This window comes from Bombus vosnesenskii, unplaced genomic scaffold (genome assembly GCF_011952255.1).
Source record: "Bombus vosnesenskii isolate JDL3184/JDL3185 unplaced genomic scaffold, Bvos_JDL3184-5_v1.1 scf7180000013316, whole genome shotgun sequence".
NCBI classification, from domain to species: Eukaryota; Metazoa; Arthropoda; class Insecta; order Hymenoptera; family Apidae; genus Bombus; species Bombus vosnesenskii.
In genome coordinates, this window is record NW_022882962.1 from 4,767,988 (window position 1) to 4,792,613 (window position 24,626).

General features: G+C 40.5%; 1 protein-coding gene across 3 annotated transcripts in view; it reads left to right on the forward strand.

Moving 5' to 3' along the window:
- Nucleotides 1-24,626, forward strand: part of LOC117235448 (protein-tyrosine sulfotransferase) — a 181,135-nt gene that overhangs the window by 152,464 nt on the left and 4,045 nt on the right. For all 3 annotated transcript variants that reach the window (XM_033497477.1, XM_033497478.1, XM_033497479.1), the window contains one exon: nt 17,801-18,120. In XM_033497477.1, coding sequence (XP_033353368.1) covers nt 17,977-18,120 — 144 coding nt within the window. In that variant the 5' untranslated portion in view covers nt 17,801-17,976. The remainder of the gene's footprint in view (nt 1-17,800; nt 18,121-24,626) is intronic.

Sequence of the window (24,626 nt, forward strand, 5' to 3'; positions counted from 1 at the left end):
TGCAACGCGCGAGTCGAAAGCTACATCAGCTACATCAAATGACCTCGACGAAGAGTAATAAGGCTTCGAAAACGTTTTATTTTTTTGGGCGATTCACGGTGAAAACACGGACTACGTAAATTACTATCTCCCTCTTTTCTTTCCTGCAAGATTTGCTCTTGCGAATTTCATAGTGTAAATTACGTCCAGGATATTTTGATGAACGTCAGTCGAATAATCGCGAGTACGAATCAGCTCGCTCTGAATGCGAGAAAATCTAAAAAAAAAGAAAAAAAAAAGGCGAATAAAAGACTAGGAACGTGTTCAAAAGAATTGTATTTCAACGGATCCGTTGTTATCGCTGGCAAGAGAATGAATATGCGCTTCAATCAATTATTCGTACGAAGATTGATCGGCATTTTTACAAATTAAGTTTACGTCGGAACGGGAATTCAGAGCAGGAAAGTTTCGTCATTAACGGTATAATAAATGACAAGACTTTTTAGCATTTTTAGTCAGTGATCTGAAAGAGGAAAGAAAAAAGATCTTTCGATCGTTAAAAGCCGCAACTGCTGACGCGATCGTCAGCTCTGGCGCATGTATTAATCACGAAGAACGATCGTTAGCCTTGGAATTTGCATAATTTCAAATACCCGCTCGGGAAACGATCGATTTTCCACCGTCGAGCCTTAATGCACCATTGGAATGTGCTGAATACCAATTTTGTACAGCGTCGCTCTATGAAACGTGCCTTATACACCTCGCATAGAAAAAAGAAGTTAAGTACGTAAATGAAATACGTATCAAGGCTCGTCGAACGTCGAAAGCGAATGAAATTTCTACGACGAATCGTATAAAACAAGCTCGATTCCTCGCACGCAGAGACGGCGTGTTTGAAACGCGATTTTTACAGCTGCGACACATAGCGGGACAAACAACAGAATATTTAATCGAGGCTTCGAATTTGCGATCGCAATTGCATTTCATTAACGGGAAACGCTGTAATTTTATTTCGTCTCGTTCTCCTGATTTATCCTGCGACTTTAATACCTGGTTTCCATGGGGATTTCCCGACGACCGATTTCATTATTGCTCGTTAATGACATTACACAACCGTTTTTAACTTCCGTCGAATCACTAAAAAATCCTGGGAATTCGCATAATTTCGCACGGCGACCGTCGTCCAATCGATTCCGCGCTGATGAACTTCAACGTGCTCGCGTGATACCGGCAAACAATCGCGTGACATTAATTTTTCCGTGTCCAAAATTTCGCTCCATCGATTTTTCAGTGGTTCCTCCTTCAAATGGAAGAAAGAATCGTATTTGTTATAGCACTTTCGTAACGATCGACTAAACCAATGTATATTAAATTTCCTTTCGTGTAGCAGTACTTTCGTATGATTAACAAAAATTTTATACCGTGAAAATGAAACGTAGAATCTGAGGAAAAAGCGTGTGAGTGGAAAATAGGGCAAATACTGGGAATACTTTTTATAGATAGCAACCACTGTAAATGATTAAGAGCGAGTGGTGGGCGAAAAAGCAGACAATATTTGGCTAAAGAATCGTATATACAGGGTGGTTGGTAACTGGTGGTACAAGCGGAAAGGGGGTGATTCTACGCGAAAAAAAAAGTCGAAAATATAGAATAACAATTTTTCGTTCGAGGCTTTGTTTTCGAGAAAATCGACTGTGAATTTTCGCTCGGTACGCTTGCACTTTATCGCGTCTCGTTATAACGGATCTCACTGTAGATCGTTGTCTCGACGGAAAAATTAAAAAAAAAAAAGAAATTAAAAAAGAAAACCACTAGTTACCAACCACCCTGTATATAAATTATGACGTTAATACAACATCGTAGAACTAATACGAAAGCTTGTAATTTAAATCTCACTTACTCGAAACCGCGATTCCTCCGTGTGTTTCGCCTCGCATTACGAATTCTCTAGCGGCAAGAGAGCTATTACACCGTAAAGGGTGGGAGTAATTGAAACGAAAGATACAGGGTCACTGTATTCGAAATGGATTTCGATTCCCTGGGTGGCAGACGATTCTCGCGATACGTAGCCCAAGTGTGACAAAGAAGGAGACGTGAGTTGTAATTCTTAAAGAAAATCATCGAACGAAGCGAATGCTTGGAGCAAGCAACTTAGATAACGAATAATAGAATCACCACGAGAAGAAGATACATTCTTCTCGTTCAGGATATTAGAAACGTGCGTGGATTGCAAACGGACAGGTCAATGACAAGAACCGGAAATAGGTACGGATGCCCGATAGCCTAGTGGAGTTTCTCCGGGCTTGAAGTGGACAGAGACGGGAAAAAAAGGAGATTTAACGGTCGAAGAAACTCGAACGGCCAAATGGAACAGGGGTGGAGACTGTGTAGGGGTTGAAAACCACCCCCTGTTCGTTCTGGGTTTCGAAATTGAACGCGCAAGTCTGCTTGACCGTACAGAACACCGCATCGCGACACGGAGAAATAGGGAATAACCATCCGTTTTATACCGGTGCGATCGCGTGAAATCAATTTTATGCCGGACTGGGACTGGACCGTTGATTGACATTTGGATAAAAACAAAATGCCGGAGATGCTTGATTTTCAATCGACGTTTTCATCGGCGAATAGCAATTTTGTTTTTTCATAAGAGAAATAAATGGGTTTCAAGGGAAATTTACAAATTCCATGTTGATAATTTGTAATTTGTAAAATCTCTCTTCTAACGTTAGTTCGATCGTGCAAGACGATGCAGGGCTGTAAATTTGAACAGCGCGATTAAACGGTAAATCGTGGATAAAAAGTAAGATAATTATTTAAGATGCAATGTAAAATATTTCTACATGCGCTGTTGAGCCCGGAATGTGAACGTTTTCGATATAAATTACCCAAGCAGGAGATGTGAAAAATTGAGGACAGATAACATCAATGTTCGTACGTGACTAAAATAAACCGCTCGCGCCATATTCGAACACCTGCAATTTTAACATCGTCGCTGGAAACTGGATCGACGATAAATTCATATAATCCGTATATAAACATATTTTTGTCACTGTCCCTCGCATCTAGCACGTTTTTGTCGACTCGTATCGACGCTTATTCCTTCGTAGATGAATACCCTCGTTCGCTCGTCGCGGCGGTTTCCCTGGTAATTTTAATTGCACGCTTCGAAACAAATATTGACCGGGAAAAAATAATCCTCGAGGTTGGTAAATAAACGCGATTGTCGTTTTTATCGGTATTTCACTCACCTCCGATCGCATCTACATGAAACTTACATTCGTTACGAATAATCTCGTATCGTTCCCATGGCACCTGGTAATTCCTATTTGCCTACCCTTTGCCAACAGCATTTCGTAAATAAGTAAATAAATCAGAACAGCGCAAATGAATAGATTGAGAAAGATGAACAAATAAATCAAACAAGAGAAATGATACACAATAAGAGTACTGTAATACTTTGATCTAGTGTGTGTTGCATAAAGCGAACCGCCTCAATCCTTTAATAAATCTTATCTTCGAAAAGCGATTCCAAAGGTCCAGCACCTCGTATACCGGATTACAGAGGAATAAAAAGTACTCTTTCCTACAGGATTTTATTCTCCATACTTTCAAGGGAGAAATTGATATATCTGTTCTCCTGCTATCCCTCGAATATATCCGAAACCGACAGCTTCTCGCGAACAAACGAGATTCTACCTTTGCCTCTGATCCTTTCATAAACGTCTCAAACAACGTTCACACAACTTACGTAACAGTCTCAAAAATGGCACGTATTTTCTACGCTTGGCTACGGCGTACAGCGACAATTTCGTTTCACTCGCGGAAGATAGTGTTTGCCGCCGCGTTTCCCCAACTTCCATATATTTGTCAAGAGTCAATCTTTATTATCCGTAAAACACTCTGTCAGCCATATTATAGTTATTCATTCTTAACTTGCCCTTCAATTTCTGTGTCTATCATTTTTTTTTTCTCTTCTGCACGTAATATACATATCATTTTCTCTCGCGTTATCTTTCTCATAGCATTATCGCGTTATCTTTCTTACGTGCGATGCTTCGTATCTTTATGAAAAAGCATATATAGTAAATACAACGAAACGTAATTCACATTTTCGCCCCTTCTACGGTGCGCTATGTTCGTCTGTGTTACCGTGGAAAAGAGGTCGGCTTGCGCGCTGACCTCGTAAAAGCTATGAAACCAGAACCATCTTAATAATGATAAAAATAATAATAATCGTAATCGCGACGGAAGACAATAATCCGTGGTGAGCTTAAGGCGCAACGAAATTGTCGGCAATAAAAGCTTAGCACTCCATCGATGCTGCTCGTTCTCTGTGGTTAAGCTCGACAAAGTCGAGTTTGGTCGGCTACGTTTCAGCCCTCTGGCCGCCGCCACGGAACAGACGAGTCTGCCTCCGGGAAAGGAACCGGAATATGGACGAAAAGAGGAGAGCGAATAGAGTGGAAACCCGGTTATCCCGTTGGAATTCCAATTTGTTGGGCGCGCCGCGTGTATTTTCGCGCGGGGGGAAAGAAACCAGCCGTAGGCGAGGAGATGAAGCGTATTGTCCGGCGGATGAGTTCGGCAAAGACAGAAAAACGGGACAGGGAATCGCCTCTTTGAATCCACGGCATCGTCGAATCTGTCGCATCGTTTACGTTCGATGGCTATTATCGCGTTTATCCGTCGATGCTGTGGTCGTGCGCGACATACTTTTATGTTTCCGAGGATAGCGTTATTTTTGTATCAAACACGCTAGATTTTACGAATACGTAATAGTTTTTTATTATATTACACTTTTTTGTTCTAGAAAAGTTTTACTGCGACGCAATTAACGTTACGAAGCGATTTATGTTTAACTCTAAATTTCAATTTTCACGACGATTTTTCCGTAGATTTAATATTCGTATTCATGAAAGGTTCGTTATTCAAAGTTCCATACATGACTGATTATATTTCATTGACGATTTACAACAATAAGGCCTCCGATGATCGTATACTGCGTAACGTGTCAATAACAAGCGAAGCATCGCACAGCCGTGTGGCAAATACTACCCGTAGAGAATTTGAAAGCTCGCAATGCAAGTAACTTGTAATTTTACGTTAATCACGGTATTGTGCAAGCTCGTTTACGTATTACCATGTATAATTGCTTTCGTTGAACGCTTCGTTCTACCGAATTACTAACTGAATCAGATTATCATGCTAGGTAACGGCTCGCAAAGCGATCGACACCGAATTCACTAACCCGAATAATCCGCTTTCTAATGGGATCCTTCTCCTCTGTGAACGAAATAAAACATCGATAATACATCGATGGGAAAATATTTTCAATCTTTATCTTTCGTTATGCTATTAACAAAAATCACAGGACGTTCGCACTTATCTACAAGGTGGTCCAAAGATACGACAACATTTTTTTATGAAAGGAGGAACAAAAGTGAAGCCACGTTTCACGGTGATGTAGAAAAATGGCAGAGATGGAACGAGTGCGGCCGCTGTAACTGATGCAAATGACCCGCTTGCACGGCAAAAAGATAGACGAACAATGTCATTCGTGTCAGCTCTTCTGCTGTTGTACGTCACTTTCACGTACTGGCGCATTATCGTTTCGGTCCTAGCGACGATAGATATCGCGACCTGTTCGACCACCGTTAACAACTTTGTAAATTTCTACGCGGAATGACAGATGGAAAGAAAAAGAATTTTGTTGGAATATGTCAGAAAAATTATAGACCGGGTACAGAATACCGACTGCACACTGGCTGTTACTAGATTTCGTTACGATATTAATGAAACTTGAAAACATTTCGTATAGTATATTCACAAGAGACTCGTAGTATTCGGTTAGATTCGCGAGCCTGTGTATATTCGCGTTACGAGAAGTCTTTCGAGTTTCGTAAACGAGAAAGATAAGACGTTTTATCTCTTCCTTTCCCAATGAAGATTTCGCACGAACAGAGTTTTAAAAAGTCTCTCGCGTAAAAGTATCGCTAACGAGAATTTTCTTTCCTTCGACTCGATCCTCCTCTTTCTCGCCACTCTTTTCTCTGCCAAGCAAGTAAGTAAGTAGCAGTCCTCGAATCTTCTCTGAGATTCGCATAATCAAACGTTCAGTCAGCGAGATGCATCCGGTATGAGGAGGACTTTCATTTTGCCCGATATGTCATCCAAAGAACAAGAAGGAAAAAGAACAAGAGACGTTTGAAAGGTTGACGAGGTGAAAACGAGGGCGATGCTCCCGTTTTCGGCAAGCTGACGGTTCACGCGCAAAAAGATGCGTGTCACTGGATCAGACTTTGTTCTTATTGTCCTACGTCTTCCCCAGTGCTATTTGTCCTTCTTTTTAGAGCTTAATACGTACACGGACTGTGATAGGCAAGTTTTCTGGTACGACGTCCCGTTGGTACTTCGGCCCTTTTCTTTTTTCCTTTCTTTTCTCGTCTCGTTGAAAGTTTACCTGGAAGATTAATACTAAATCTACACAGTTTTCTCTGCGAGTTGCCTGAATCGGTGGTTTCGTCGTTTTACTTGGGGAAATTATCTGTTTCAGAAGAAACGAGGTTGGAAAGCTCATTGAGAAAAGAAGGTTCGGAGAGTCGAGCATTTGGCAGCGGAGTTGAAAACTGAAAGGCGACAAAGTTTCGCCACTAAGTTGGAAACTTTGAAACTGATATAAATGGCCGGTCGGTCACTCGGGCTAAGCGGTTTGCAATTTACTCGCGAAAAGTTCTTCCCCCCGTTTGCGGTAATAAACCGAATCGATTAGAGCTTCGCACAGGATGCAATATCGTTGAATGAAATCGCTGCTATATCGCGATGGGAATGGCTATCTCTCTCTTCCGACCGAATTTCCATTTCACAGAGACAACCTGTCTTGTCCATCGAGGCTCGGTTTTCGAATTCCGTTTGATATCGCTGGCAAAATTCTAATAACAGAAGATATTCCTCCTTGCGCGGTAAATTAAAACACGAAGTAGCGATACAATTAGAAGCGGCACTGCAGACAATTTTGCTACGAAGATTGAAAGATGACAGTATAATGCTGCTCTAATCAGACCCTTGATAAAAAAAAGAAAAAAAGAAAGACAATAGAAAGTTACTAAAAAGAAACTTGGTTCGTTCGAACAAAGTTGTGTAAAGGCGTTGAAAGAAGAAAAGCAGCAATAAAGAAACAGCTTGGAAACAATCTAGCGAGAATTTCAGAGTAAAAATGAAAATAACATAAGCGTACTAGAAAAAAAATTCCACTGAAATAAAGACGGTGTAGGAATAAAAAACACCAGAAGTACAACATACGTAAAGAACAGGCACCATAAAGAAGATAGAAAATATCACGTTAGGAAAAGAAAGAAAGTTCTTCTAAGTAAAAATATGATGTCTGTAAAGATCAACAGGCTTCATAATTTCTAGGATATCCTAAATGGACTACGCGAAACTTGGAGACGACGGCTTTAAGCGAAGCACAGTCGAATTACAGAATCCTTAATGTGAAAGTATGATAATACACGAGCTGTAGACGATGCCTGATGAATGTTTCGTACAAAAGAACTTGACTCGCAAAAATTCGAAACGCAACAGCCGTTAAACTTTTCAAGAGTGAACAATCCAAACAGCTTGATGAATAAAAAAGGCAATTTCCATGTTATACGGTCGGGTGGATTTTTATGTCGAACATTTCCACGTAAGCTTTTTAATTACACGTTTTTTCGACGCGTTATCGCTACGATGAGTGTTTCTCTGAAAGGTATTTACCGTTCGTTGGAATTGAAAAAAAGTGGATCGTTTACACCCCCACCATTTTACAGATCAAATACGTAGTCGAACGGTGTTTCGACGATGCACGGTTTGTCGACGAAATTTTAATCGAACCATACATTTCCGTTGGTAATTTCGAACAAAGTTACGGCCGATCGCGCATATCGTGTCATCCTTCCTCTTTCCAAAAACCGAAAAAAATATTCCCCCCAAAAAAAACAACGACGGAAAAATCGGCAGTACATCGCAACTAAAATAGCAGATTCGCGACATACCACCAACGGCGTATAAGCAACCCTGTGCTCCGTTATTTATCCAGCGAGTATTTCAAAACTGTCTCGCGTTTAATTTACCGTCTCGCATTGATCAAAACTGTCTGCCGTGTTTTGACAAAAAAAAAAAAAAAAAAAATAATGCAAATGCTACAAAACAGAAGGGCGAAACGAGCGTACGAGGGAAATATAAACGCGTCATAAAGTTGCAGCCTGATCTCGCGCGAAAAACGGGCGGTTCACGCTTCTCATCGTGCCTACCCCTTTTTTCTTTCTCGTTGACTGGAACGGGGTTTTATTCCGACCGGGGATGGCTGCCTCTAAATTAGATTCGAGAAAAGTATTTAACTTTCGATCAGATGCGGCTTCTCGATTGGCGTAGCAGAAACAAAAGGGTCCCGAGAGCCAGCTAGTTTCGACCATTTGTTTCAATTACATAACATGCTCGAGACATTCGCGCGTGATTTGCTGTTCCGCAACGCCATTTACTGGTCATCGCTGAATTATGGTTTCCCAACAGCCCCATATATATCCTATCAGATCCCTATAGGCTCGTTTTCCAGATACGATTACAGTTTTAAAACAAATTCGACAGTTATCGTAATCCTCGCCGATCCGGTTGGGGTAAAAATGCACGTTGCGTGGGATGTGTTTCACGCGCGGTTTCAACAACGGAAATCCGATTGCGTCGAACAATCGAACGCTATGCTTTTTTCTTTCACAGAAAAACGAACAGATCAGGATTTCGCGCGCGAACCCATCCCATTACCGATTATCGTAAAGCTGCTAATTGAATGTTATATTCAATATATCCGCGAATTTGTGCATACCGATATTCCGTTTTATTTCTGGTATTGTAGCAACTTGAGTTCGACGCTTTTATGGAGTGGCTCACGAAAGTATTTGAACATTTATCAAATCTTTTATTCATATGTTGCGAATGTTTTATAAAACATTTTATAAGAAATTTCATTAGTGTTGTGAACGAGACTGATCGAAAAATTATGAAAAATATTGTTTAATGTGAATTTGTTTGACGTTTCTGTGCAATGAGATAGAAATACGTGGTACGATGTCATCGTAGGAATATAATGTATTTGATATTCAAATCTTGCGCACTGCGAATAACATCCAGCATTCCTATTTATACAATTAATTTGCACATCATAGACGCGATGCTCATGAGATACCACGTACAGTGCAGAATCGAATTAATATAAAGTTCGTTTCATTTAATACGATATAATTGCATTTAACAGTAATTACAATTTAATCTATAAATCTAAATCCTTAATATTTTACCATTCAGTTTGCACATACTGCATTGCATACTAAATAACTAAATGAATATAACCGAAATAACATTCTTCAAAATATTCTTCAACTATATCTATCTATACATTGTTACATATATATTTCGGTTCTTCAAACCGATATTCCAGTTGATCTTTGGCAGTATCTATTTATTGTTAATAGTATCTAACTCTGCTGCATTCGTCGAAACGGTATCATTCTCGCTAAATATGGTTCCATTATCTAATATTGAAAGCAGTCGTCCCAGCGGCAAATCGACGCGAAACGGGATCAAATGAAAAGTGCTAATTAAGCGGTATCGGCGCTGAGCACCGAAACAGCATTTTTAGATTATCCGCTCTCCGTGACGTCCATTTGCCATAATCATTACAAACGCGATCAAACGCAAAGCAACGAGGCTGAGCTGCGCGTTATCCGCGTCCCTGTTCCCAGACTACAGTTTTTCCCGATGCACGCGTATTAAAGACGAGGCATCGGCGGAGCGGTGAAATAGGGTGAATCCGTCGTCAGATGAACGACACACGGCGATGCATATTGCGACTGGTAATATACGCGCATCGGCCTCGTTTCTACCTGAAAGCGCACTGCTGTTTGCACGGCCGCTGCATTATACGTGTGAGTGCACACGGACTTCGGCGATTAATTAGATTGCTGCTAACGCGGTGCATCAACGAATTGTACACAATCAGAGAGAGAGAGAGAGGGAGAAAGAGAATCTGATCCGCACCTTCATTCCTACGTTCTCTCTGTACTTTTTGCCCCCGATGCCGATTTTCAGCTACTTTCCTCGATCGTCTACAAACGCGCATAATACATTCATATACATTCTCGTTCATAAATATGGAATATTTATATAACACCAGGTGTATCTTGCCGATAATTTAGTAATTGAAATTAATGAAATTTTAAAACATGAATTAAAACCGACTCGATTGATATTTATTTATCTTTATTAATTTTTAACTCTGTAATTATAGAAGAATGTGGATAAAGGATTGTCCAGTTAACGGTATTTTTGCACGCTAATTTCAAACACTCAATACTTTCACGCATCTATAACGCTGAAAACTCAAAATCTCACCTTGAATTATTCACCCCCGAATTATTCACCCTCGAATACAATATATCACGTTTCAGATTACTTTCAAATAAAATTCTTTTCCGATTTTCACGACCATCCTAATGTTTTCCCGTTTTCCTTTTTATCTATTGTGATATTCTTGTTGAACCGTTCCCGTGCGCTCGAGTTCGACTTTAACGCGAGTTGTACCGTCTGTTTCCACAAAATTCTCCGCAACTCCTATTTCCACGGGCTCTGAACTTCGATTACCGTCTCAAGATGTTCCCCTTTGTTTCTGTATTTCGATTTCTATTAGTATTACGTCTCTGCACCTGTCTTCCGGCGGCAACCGTTCTCTCGCGCGTTGCGCATTTCGAATTCCATTTCTCTGTCCCGTTCCTTCTGTTTCCGCAATTCTCGGCACCGATGCCGGAATCTCAATTCCCGGGCCGAGAATGGTAAAGGAAACATATTAACGCGGACGATGTAATTACTGTGACTTTTCGAGCGCCCTCTTTGCTCCGCGAATCTACGATCAGCTCGTTTCTTTGAAGGGAAATATCTCTTCGTGGCGTCTCTTCGTTACTTTGAAAATTCGTGAAAGCTCATATCCCTCGTGTATTTGTTCGAAATTCATCTCGTTTATTCACAGAATTTATGCATTTGCGCCAACGTTACCTTTCGCTTGGTACAGATCAAATTTTCATTCGTTGATACGTAATCCGAAACGTTGATACACCGTAAATAGAATAAAAACATTCTTACGACAAAAAGTCGATGGCAGATGCAAGAACAATACAGTAATATGCAATTATTGGGGAGGGATCGCTATCGTAACATTTTCCTCCATAATTCATCGGTAACTATTGGTCCGAACGAAATACGATTAAACACGAGGAAAATCAGAGTATTACGATTTAGAGAACAATTAAGGTGACAAAGGATTAGTCGATGAAAGCAATTAAGGATTCTCCTCGCCCAGAAACGGCCAAAAACCTACTTCCATCGAATTTAATCCGCGAATGTTTCTCGGGAGTTCTTTGTTTCGTAGAAAAAGGACGAAGAATGAAAAGAAAGAGTAATTTCAAGTAAAATCTGTGTCACGCGACGTGCTTAGCGTTAAATCAGACGATTGCATAGTTGTTTGAAAGGTTGGCGAACGAAACGTCGTCGTGTCTTGCGAAATAGGTATTACGATTCTAACGCTATTAATTAAAGGGACGATACAACGCTGATAAGAAAGGAACTGGTAATTATTCGCAAGCTGACGCTTTAATAAACTTATGCTCGCGGCCTGTAATCATAATTAGTCAAAGCACAGCTACGTGTTTCTTGCAACAGACGCGTGTAGCACGGCATTTAAGTTCAACACAATTCGCAAGTAGGTAACTTGTGCGCACGTGTGTCAACATCTCGTTTCCGCTTTTCCATGGGTATTTAAAAATTTGCTAACTCTCGCTGCAAGTTTCTGCAATTTCCACTATCCAGAGATTCTCAGATAAAATTCTCTTGATGTACCAGGTTCGATAAGATAGGATTATCCGTGTCGCAAGGATATTTGAGTCGAGCTAAGTAATTTCCCTTGTAATTCAGCAAATTCGGTTATGAATTTTGTAATGCTTCTTGGTTGGATCTAAAGTACACAGAATTTTCTCATTCTCCCGTTATTATATTAAAGACTAATGGTGTCCCGTGATATACTAATAGTATCTCAAGTTTGATTATTCTATACAAAGTTCAAAATTGAATCTTGAAACGTTCGAGCTAAGTTGGATAATTCTACTATATCGTTAAACTCGAAATTCAACGACAAAGGATCGAATCAATGATATACTTGGTGAAAAAGATGCCTCTCTGGTTAAGCGTAGAATTTGAACGCGTATCGCTTTGAAGGTTTTCGAGTAAGGGAATCGATAGATATGATTTCCTTGGAAACGAGACAGGCTCCCTGATGGAATCGATTCGTTCTCGTTAGCGGCGGTTAAACGACCGTCGATTGGAATATCGGCTTAAAGTTGCTCAGTACCAAACTTCTTTCATTAAACTTGCGAGAATTCACATCCGCTCGTTCAACCCTGTAAGGAAATCCTTTCGGATCACACAAAGCGACAAGGAAGTTCGAAAATTCGCCCCAAACCGCGACAAATTTAAATAGCGAGGCAAACGAGCCGTATCATTATCCGGTCGTCGCTGACCCTTCTGGTGACATTATAAATTTGAACGCGACCAAAGGCCACGAGAGACCGATGGAATCCAATTACGAACCTGCTAACGAAATTATTGCAAGAGGGATTAACGCCACAAACGTGTGCCAAGGTGTGAACTCTTCGTGTAAACGTTTCTCATGGAGAAGTCGCCAGAATCGTCGACGCGGTGGCAAGTGTTATTTTTTTTACTCGACGTCGCGTCTTACGCTCTTTTATCCGGCAACCGTGTACACGTTTTCTTTCGCTTGCAAACTGTTATGGCTGAAATCGAAGCTTTAGCCGAAGTATAAAGTTGTTGGCTGCGAGCCCAAGCTCCTTTTAGGCGGCTCGTAACACGACTGAATTATACCAACTCTACCTCTGGCTCTCGAGAGAGACGCGTCATCTCTTGCGACTTAGTTTCTCGAATCGCGACTCACGCCACGATCCACCGAGGTTAACGTGTTCCGTGACGCGTCGGTTATCGATGCCACATGTCGAAGCTTATGTTTAAACTTACGTTTTATGGAAAAATAAGATCATCACATACCTTTTGATTCCTAATGTATTTTAACGAATTTCCTTCCACATACTTTGCGGATAGAACTGATTTTCTCATTTTGAATACTTCACTTTTTCTTTTCCACTCTTTTCCACCTTTTCTAAGCAACAATTTTCGGCAAAATTTATTTAGGTAATACATTTCTATGTATTAACGATTAACGCTACGTGTCATCCGTATCGTCATCGCTAGCTGCACGAGTATGTAAGATAAAGACAATAAGACAGATTACATTAAGAAAATTATAATTTTATAAAGTAAAGACAGTCGCGTATATTTTATAGATCAAGCCTTTTGTTTGCAATATAATAACTTTTTAAATTCTGTAACCATTAGACAATATAATTCATCCAACAAGTATAACGAGCATGCTATACACGTCACAAAATCTTCTAGAGAATGATAACGTGCTTTTCTAGAGAAAATAGAACAGGTCCAAGTAATTATATTTTATGCTTCGTGGTCTCGGACACTCGATCCAGTTTTTTCTTCGTTCAACGGTTTATTCCATCGGAATATCGGATCAACGATCCGCGGCATCGAAGTTCTTTCATTAAACTTGAGAGGATTCAGTCGCCTCCGTAGATCCCCCGAGGGAATAACGCGTCGAAGGATCGATAAAGTTACCGGTACCGAGACAAAGAACGGTTTATGGCGCGCATAATTTCCAACCCTCGATCCTCTCTCTTCGGTCAAGCCTCGATTTCTCACGAAATCGCATGCACATCGCGAACTTTGCCGCTTATCCGTGACACGCGAATTTTTCCTTCTGTCCGACACGCGTTCCCCGAGCTATCTCAACTTTTTGCGTATCCTGCCACATGTAGCATAGTATTCGCATCTGCGATCATTCGTGCGATCGCTTTGACGCGAAATTGGTCGACGAAATTTGGAACGATTCCAATTTGAAACGACCAAGCTGAAAGGAAATTCGTAGGGGAAAGTAATGAGAATTCGAAGCGAGTATATGGAAAATACAGAGGCTCGCAAAATTCGAATATTTAACGCGAGAAATTTTTACAAATGCGTTACGTACGTCGTACGAAACTTTTTGCAATTTTCAACGATTATATTAGTAAGATTTGAAAACAATCACTTTCTTGGGACAGAGAACGACGTAATTTTGAAATAAGAACGCGGTGCAATTAATGGAAACAGAACTTCGATGGTAGATATTTCTAATAATCACACAACGATTGATTATATTTTTGCTCGAGTGGGCTCGCATCGTGCAGTTCCACGATAGCTAGAATTTTCGCAAAAAGCTGGTTCGCATAAAGTGGTTCCAATTGAAAATTACTGCGTGCTGCTCGCGACTATTGCGTTATCGATAATCAGAAATCGGTTCTATCCGTCATTTCCGAGAAGGAAGAAGAACCGGTGAAAAATCTCGGTCAGGCGGAAAATGAATTTATCTTCGTTATACATCTATGAAAACGAATAGGATTTACATTATCGAATCAGCCTAGAAAATTACGATTAACGATGCGACATTGATATAAACGCAAATGCTGTATGGAAGAGTACAAAGCTCAGTTTAATTAACAATAGCACGACTGGTCCATAGGAGGACAATCGGAACTCGCACAGTGGACTCTGTGGAGTGTGCAAAAGCGTGCAATCATAAAGGCAACGACCAATAGGGGCGTGTAACACGGGGAGAAATGCAGTTGTCGTTCAACGCCAGGGCGAAAAGCAACAATATGTCTAAGTGCCAACAGCCAAACGCTATCGTAAACATCGATCTGCCAACGTCCAGCGGTTCCCCTCCTGATATCAATTTTCCACCAACGATTCGCTGTCGTAGACAAATGTCGAATTTAAGAAACCTACCAAAACGAACAGCCTCCATATGGGTCGCATTTATGCAAAAGTTACATATATACTTGAAGACGCTTTGCAGAGTATGTAACGAAATTAATCAAACCAATACTGTTCGTATTAAAAATTATTGATCGATAATAATCAGGTAAATACGAAGGTTTAGAAATGTGACTATTGAAGAAAGAAGATGAAATTGATTCGTCTTCCCTTCATTAACGGTTAGGAATACCAGGATTTTTCTTTTCTCGTGTTTGTCTTATAGATATCTACACTTGCATAAAGACACTTGCTAAAGAAATTATACAGAGACGATAAGCGACGATAGCGACGTCACTTGAAAGGTAAAGTAGACATCGAAGGAGGGAAGACAAGAATTGATAATGTAATCAGCCTCATTTTTTGGCGCAGTTATTTCAACGAATTCAGCGGCGAGTACCACGTGGGAATACGAGCCTCACGTTCATGGATATTAAAGGCGGCATAAATATGAAAGTAAGAAACGAGGGCCAGCCTCAATTGCGTTTCTACGAACGATGAAAAGGGGGAAAAAATTTGAGTGGTCGCCGGAACGAATGCAACAACATAACGGAGCGAGCCCTTAGGCAACCAGGACTTGAACTTTCACCATGCTCTCACTAATTGAACGCTCTACCGGTAGCGAATTGCAAACAAAGAAACGTTTAAATTAAGACTAACAGGCAAAAGCTTTTACAACGACCATTGATATGGCATGTTAATCGAATAATGTTGTCAAATAGAAACGCTCGTATCATTTGTAATTCAAATATTAAAGGAGATTTTCGTTTACTATGAAAGTATTAAACAAAAAGCTTTGGCTCTACAGACATAAGACGATGCTGATAACTTTTCTGTACTTTTTACTTTAGAGATCAATGATCGATCAATGTGAATGATACATATATCAATAAGCCAAACTAACTTACGTAAGATACAAATTTGTACGAATTTCCACGCATAAATACACACGCTGACACACAAATATAGACGTGTATTTTGTAGAAAAAAATGCAACGTAAAACTATAATTAATCGTGCAGTAGAGTAAATAAATTATAAAGCGTAATGGTCGATTACGGCGTCGCAAAATTCGCAGAAAATTCAGAAATTCAAATTTTGAAACTCGAGCGAAATCTTAATATCGTGATTCACGAAAACAACTGAAAAATCTTTGTATACTATCAGTGCCAGAATGGTTGGTGACAGAAGTGTACCTATTTGAAGAGGGTTTATTACTCGTCTCGATTCAATTCCACGGACAATAGAGAACCACGCGTCGCAATGAAAGGCGTCCAATCCAGAAAACAATTGGTGTTGGTACAAGGAAACGAAGTGATGTTTTATTTGGGAGTGAGCGAGGAAAACTGGCGAGATTGAAGGTACAGCACGGCAGCGTTAGATTGGAAGGTAGCACAGAGCTAGCAATATGTGGCGATTGTCCTCATCTTTCATCGCGCGAGGAATGGTGGACCTCCAGAGTGAGAGAGGTCAAAGGCGAGGCGCGAAATGGAAAGCTCTCCTTGAAAGCTGTCGCCGGAAAATAGATACAGGTCGCTTATATACGACCCAGTTCCTCTTCCGTTTTCATCCCCCTTTTCTTTTTGATCCTTTTCCCGTTCTCTCTCTCTCTCTCCCTCTCTCTCTCTCTCTCTCTCTTTCTCGTTATTTCGTCCTCTTTTCCTCTCTTTGGTCGTAGACCACGTTTCACGAATCACCGGTTGACCATCCGCCCCGATATGGGTCTTTCAAACTCCTATTTACTCTCTCAGTTTTTTCCTCTCTGAATGTTGCCTGGAATCACGCGAAACTGCATCGCGAAATAAAAACGTATCGACCAGTCTCCAAAGAATTGTTTCCCCTCGGGAGTTCCTTCTTCATAGCTCGTTCCAATTTCATTACTTATACATTACCTCGGGCTTATATCAAATAAACGCGACCACCTAACTTCCTAACGAAATTTGCAAGCTTATCTTCTGCAAGTATTGGAAACTCTTTAAGCACACAATACGATGTTATTAACAAGTTGCTCGTCGACAAGCACCACCGCTTGCAGGATCCTCCATCGAAAATTCTATTCTATCGTGGCCCTGTTTCTTCTTCTTCTTTTTTTGCTAGCTCGATCGATTCAGCACCGATGATTACGATGCTCACGCACAATGAAACACAGGCGAGGACGGTTCCTATTTCTCCTGTATTTTTTCTCATTTCTTTGGCTGTAAAATCTAAATGGACTTTGGTCACGGGCTATTCGATAATCCACGAGATTTATCGTATTAATGCATCGCTGATTTCTAAGTAGAAGCAACGAAGATCTCTGGCACCGTTAATAAATTATATCAAACAAAGCCGCGAAACGGAAGAGGAGCAGCTAAATCAAAAACGCTCGAGGAACCGCTCAAAGGCTCAAACTCAGCCGATGGCAGCGAGCCATCGAAATGAAAATTATGACGGCACGAACGAGCTTCCGCCTCTTCCGAGATAAATATTAGTCGGAAAACGTGGCTACAATTTCCTCCAGCGGATTATTCGTCTTCGTGTATGATTTATACAAAGTAATCGTGGCAATTAAAATTTGTCATTCCGATTGAATTTATATCGAGACCCGCCATCGTTACCTAATCAAATTATTACAAGTACAGCATTCGTCGTAATATTCGGTAAATAAAAGAAATGCTTAGATTCCATTTCTTAGAATTCCGTTTCTAGTCGTATTCGTAAAAATATCATAAGTATCCACGATCTATCGATCGCCTTAAACACCGTACTCGATTCCGCTATAAACTTCGCCGCTGTTACCTAATCAAATTTTCTCTTTGGTTGAACAGGTGCAATGAGCTAATGGCGTAACCGGGAACACGAGGCCCCGAAACCTTGGCCTCGAGTAGCCCGCCGTGACCACCACACCGATCCAGACGATCGCATCGGCGCTCACTAACGTGCCGCCTAAAACACGTCCAAGTACGTGCACGCGAGTGACGTGGTCGTCGTTCGAAACGACGACATGTCGTTCTTGCTTAGTCGAGGCGGCCGAAAGGGGCCCATCATCTGCTTCGTCGGCCTTCTTCTGGTCTTCGCTCTTTATCAGCTAGGCATCATCTGCGGCTCCATGAAGTACGTGCCCACAGCGATGATGGTCGCCAAAGATGTAAGTCTGTTCGCATTTTATATCCGCTAATTAGGTCATCGTTACAACGAATACGTGTTGTATCGAACTGTTGTTCTCGTCATAGCCTACAAAATAGATGAAAACTTGACGAATCGGATCGTTGGAATTGAATTATTTTAAAGGGAACCCCTCGAACAAACAGCATTCGAAAACTTTTCTGGAAATTTCTCCACCACGCATGAAGTTATTATCGTATTGACGATTTACGAGCGTGCCCCGACTACGGAGCCAGTAATTACGAATTAGTTTTATCCCAGTTTTCGCGAAATTGTCGTGCAAACAGTGGGTACGTGCCGCAGTCGGAGCCAGAACAATCGTCGGTGCCCGAACGCCTAGACAAACGCGTGTTTCCGCCAACTTTGTCTCCCCGTATGTGTTGCTACGATGAACGAAATGCCAGAATTACATGTTTTATCGAACAGTAAGGATCAACTGACCATGGTGTGAAGAAATTTTATGTGGGAAACTCGGTGGAAAACGAGATGGGATTTAATGATATTTGTATACTTCACAGTTGGATGCGAGAGATGAAAGGGCTGTTTATCTATGAGCACGAAATATTACGGGTTCTCGTAAACCAGTTTTTCCCATTTTCTCCGTGCAGAGTTACGTTATTAAATAATAAACGACTCTAGTCGGAAATGAAAATAGTTTTGCAATTTAAAGGTTTGATTAAAAGTCCTCGTACGTGGTGTGTAACGTTTTAAATTTATATACGATTGATTTAACTTTAAATATAGCTTACGATGAATTCTATATATTTCCACTGCTGATGTTTTACGAGATCTTTAAGTTAGACTGAAACTCGATCATAAATTTGAAATGATCTTCGGGCGGCCTTAATGTCATTGACGCGATCTCCACGATCATCTCGTTACCTTCGAATGAATTTAAGGGTCAATAACGCAACCTACGAGACCTTCGAATTCACTTCTACCATCTCACCTTCCATTCTCGTCATTATGTTCGCATCGTCTTATATCATCGTATTCCCCAATCCAGTATATACAAATCTGCCGTGTTGAATCTAATTTGAATAAAAAATACTCACGCTACGAGTATAATCCTGCGAAATTTTCGATGATTTAGTAACAATAGATCAGTCACGTCGCGCAAAGAGAAAACGGTCGTGACCCAATAGAAATTATTGCGTAATTAATAATAATAATAAATAATAAAGACTAATAGTCTAAAGAAACGAACTTCCAGTACGACCGCTGAGGCATGAAGTGGGTCGTAGGTCGTTTTACAGTGTTTCTACGAGTTCCCCGAGAAGATTTTCAATGGAGATCCGGGTTGGAATTAGGCGAGACGCAATTATAGCATCGTCAGTCGGATTTTATCGTGCGAATTAACCGCGTCCCAGTTGTTCCTTTCCTTATACCCGGTCGTTGTCTAGGCCCGTCTTCAACGCTGCAGAAATTAAATTTCCTCCAACTTTTTGTTTTACCACCCGAAAATTCTTCTCTAATTCAACAAGAATGCAATGCTCGTACATAAAACTCTTTATATCCGCCTGGCAGAAACTTTATTCGTTTTGCGATTCTTCCATCCCCCCCACTGAGAAACCGCTTTAACTCGTCGATGTTTTACCAAGCGATTCCTTCCATTCAATGTGCGTAATTCAACGTTCGAGTAAGACAGTAAAGGCTCGCGCGATTTTCACGCCATTTTCTCACAAGAGGACCGTGTTTACCTCGTCGCACGGATGTCCGGTAAAATCAAGGAACTTTTAATCGAATTTTCAACGGTGGCGCATTATGAAAGCAATTAATTAACAGGGGCAAGGGTCAGGATGATGAGATAGGAGAGAAAATCGATCGAACGACGAACAACGATGGAACAACGAACGCTCCTGGCCTCTATAGGCTTCATAGAATTCGAAAGAAAAACAGAAGACATACACACGGTGCATTCTAATACGTGATTCTTGCGAAATTCCAGGTCAGTTGCCACTGCTTTGACAACCGTAGCACGCGTCTCTATGCATAGATTACGAGGGAAGTCGGAACGCAACGGGCGCTATGAACTCATATTGTGGGTTCCGAGAGGACAGAAATTTCCTTGGAACTTCGTTTATGCCGTGGAAAGTTTGAAATTGGATTTTTGTTCGTCGAAATTAGTCGCGACGAGAAATACGTCAACCGACGTTACTTCGCGCCGTCATTCTCCATTTTCGTCGAAGTAAAAAAGGCGAAAAAGAAACCGAGAACTAGCAAGAAAATTGCGGCTTAGCCTCCGATGTGGGTTTATCCGACTAATTACTCTGTCATAATCGCGAACTCCTGCCTTTTAACCGATCTTTCGCTGAGCAGAATGAATCGATTAATCGAGTCCTATTATCGGCGTGAAAGTTTTCCCTCTCCAATAATCGATGAGACACGTCTCGAAGACGCGTTTGACTTAATAAACGATTAGCATAAGCTGCCCTCTTCGTGGGGAAATTTTTTACGCCTTGATTTACATGTAGTCAGTGGCTCGTGAAAGTATTTGGACATTTAGCATAAAAATCTTTCGTGTGTATATCGTGTGCGTTATATAAAACATTTTGAAATTCTATCGGCACTGTTACGGGACACAAATGTCGCGGTTATATTAACCAAATTTGAAATCAGCCTGGAAATTTATATCATAATGGTTACAAAAATATATTTAATAAGAAATTTATACGAATAGCCATCTTAAATATACTGCGAACGTTAAAGATGGTGGACCTGCTGAATATCGAGGCTTCTTAGTAGATGGTATTTCTAATAATTCATCCTTTCTCGACAGGTGAATAAAAAAATCATTATTTCAAAATCTACCTCTCGAGAGATATCAAAGAGTTGTTGAAATTAAATTATAAGATAATATTTCCATTTTGCTGGTTTCGTTCTTCCTACGGGTCCTTTACTTATTAAATTTTCTCTGCAAGAGAAAAGAACGCACCATCAGAGAAAATAATAGAGGACGAAGCAAAGAAGAGGAATAGAACGAAGCAAGAAATTATCCTTTGGGTTGCGCAGAGAGGAGCGGAAGTAAATCAAATTTTGAAAACGTGCGATAACCAACGATAACGCAGCGATAAGAGGAAACTTTCTAAAGCTCAGACACTCGATCCGCTGGTTGTACGACACAGATGCGAAAAATCGCTTGACGACGAGAACAGCGCAGAATGTTCGCCGATTGATCGTACTCGCTAATTGTTTCGTTAGCAAACGAAAGAATGAACGAAAATAAAACCGAAGCGGCGAAACTTTTTCTCGTCGAGACTGTTGTAACGAGGAACAAAGAGATTCCCGTTAAAGGATGCACTGTCATATTAAATCCTGTAGATAATGTATCAGAAGCACGAACTTTAAAGGGAACTCGACAGCGTGTGCTTGATCCGACCGGCAAACAGCTTGGTCTAGTGAAAATGGCAAAGGAAATGTTGCGTCTTTCTAACGACCAGATGCACTTTCCTTACCAGGGCTTTATTACTTTCACATTTCTCCTTCAAATAAAAAAAAAATCGACGTTCCATTATCTTACCGAGGGAAATATGTGCCCTTTTCTAATATTTTCACGAAAATAAAATAGCTGCTACCCCTTGAAATAATTAAGAGAATCTTATCATAAACAATTCTATCGTATCGATCAAGTGAATTTCAATACATCAATGAACAAATATATTGAAACAGTAATTCCATTTCTAACTTGCTATTTGAAAGCTCAAGGGAAGAACGAGTAATATCTACCTATAAAAGAGCGTTCCACTAGCAACGGAAATATTATCATTGATTTTACTAACGTCAAAGAAGATCCTCGAACTGATAGTTTCGAGCAATTTAATTAAATCGTCCACCGACATGTGTACAGCACGACCGCATTTCCGGCACAGATCATATAGAAACGGGGCTATTCGTGTTAAAAAAAAAAAAAAAAAGAGAAAAACGTTAGAACGCTTCTGCTGATTCGTGTATCCAGCGTTAAACGTGTCGCTCGTGGAGGAAAAGTGGGTGGGAGGCGTGTCCCCGTGAAGAGACGAAATCGCGGTTGTTCGCCTCGAAACTTTCCGCCAACGCGTTCGACCTTTCTACCTTTTTGCGAGAGTTTTCAGAGCACGCGCGTCGCGACGTCGACCAACCAGAGAGGATGGGAAAGACAAAAGAGAACGAGAGACGCAAGAAGATGCAACATGCGTGAATACGTGCACGCTCGAAGCAGCGAGCATAGTTGTATTCGTAGGTTCCTGGCGGGAAACGCGCGCCAACGGAAGAGAAACGAATTTCTGTCAGACTCACCACCCTCCGCGCAACATAAATCGCGTCGGTTGAGCTTCACGCGTACTTTTCCTCCGTGTGCTTCGATGCTAAAAGCAAAAGAGAATAGGAAGGCCGGCTGACGGCAGGCCGAACAGCGAAGCCACCACTGTTACCCGAGAAATGCTAATTGCGAAATGTAGTTTTTTCTTTCTTCTCATTTCTATTTTTTTTTTGCTTCTCCGTTTTTCCCGTTGTTCTTTTTCTTTCTTCTCTCCCTTTTTTTGTTTTCAACGTCGACCTCTGACAACGATGTCTGGCGCGCGAGAAAAAAATCGTAACGCGAGCCAGCCTAACAACACCCCTTTGTTCAAAACAAGAGCTTATTTTACAGGGGTAGATGAGGGATCGCGATGGAATCATCCATCTATCTTAACCTTCTGTTCAGCCTTCGTGATCTTCTTTTATTTATATCTATTTCTCGTATCCTTTTATTATTTAGAATAGGAACATCATCCAGGTATCTGCTTTTTCTTTATTACCAAATCAAAATCTAACCAAAACGAAACCTAAATCGACATTACATTTACTCACAACGCGATTACACGCAGAGTGTTGAAAATATAATTCGAAAACTAAGTGGCGGCTATACGTATACGGAAAAATTACTCGGTACGTTGATCTTGACAGTTTATTTCAGGCTCATTAAAATCGGTCGAGGTGTCTCCTATTGTAAATAAGTGTTACTTCTTTTTTTCTCGTTTTTCATTTAATACTCGGTACTATTGCACAGCTTGTATGCATATTATCATTTATTGTTTTTCTCGGCCGTTTAGACAGATTTATTTACGCGATCGTAACCAATGTTACAACGCGATCGCAGCTGTGATACACGCGAGTTGCGGGTCGTAACATCAATTGTTCCAACGATTGTTCATTTGCATGCCGGTGTAATTTTAATCGCGCAGCTAATTAAACCGACGATCGCTAAATTTTGCCGCGCGTTGCACGTCAGCCCCGATATCCAGCCGTATTTTCAAAAGTACAAAAGTCGCTAGACACTCGAACGACCGTGTGCAAAGTGTATTTTTCATCGCCTCGAAAACCACCGACGCTACCCTTTGAATTTCAAAATGCGGACACCGCTTTCACCTCTGAAAGATACGACCGTGTTTCCAATTAACCCGCAATTAATTATTTTTATCGCGGAGTGCCGCGATCGATACAATAATTAAGCCAATATAACTACCAATTAGAACGTTAATTGCTAGTTTTTATTAGAACCTGGTTGCCGCCTAAAGCATAAATTCTACGGGCAGCGTTTCAGACGCCAGTTTATTCGACCTTTTCAAATAAAAGCACGGGAAGATACAGAATGCCGGGCAAGAAACGACGTAAGTTATTTGTTGTAGCGCACGAAGGCGAAAAAAATATACATTGAAATTCGTATTCTTTGCGAGATCTAGTTGGAGCACCTAAAATACACGCGCACCGAGAAGTTTCAAGCATGTCAAAAGAAATAATGACTCGCTTAAATAAACCATTCTTAATTAATTGAATTAATTATTTACATTAATTAAATCATTCTTAAAAATAATGTACGAAAAAGTTTGTCTAATCCAAAACGCGAAGTATCACCAGCTACGCCTTTAATTAGTATTAAATTCGGTTAATTTTGAAAAGAAGAGTCACGTGTAGATAATGCGTGATAAAATTATATCTAGTAATTTAATTTCAATTTGTACGCCACATAAATGAAGAGTAACGGACATAACATTTATTAATAATCATGCAAAATAGATGGACGATTCGATCAAACGATAAAGTTCTTCGTATAATGTTCGCTTAATCGAGTCCGAGCTAGTTGGAATATTATCCTATTTCGCATTGATTGCGGCTAATTAAATCCTATAAAATGTGCTGTTAATTTTACCGTTCGTCAAAAGAGGCTATCGTGAAATTTATCGCGAGTCATTAACGTGGTCGCTTTACCGAGAACGAAATTTACCTTGTGAAAACATTTTGATAAACTATCGATCTGCGTCTCTCCGATCGCGAAATTTAGGTGCAACGCAACCGTGTACATAAACAGCGTAGAAATTGCCGCTAAACATAGATCGAAGTCACTCTCTCCCTTAGATATAGCACAATTTATGATATAATTTTTAAGTGTGTAATATCCACAGGTCTAAGTAAAGAAAGATACTCGAAGATAAGAAAATAAACGAGAAAAGATCGAACTTGAGAAAAGTACAAACT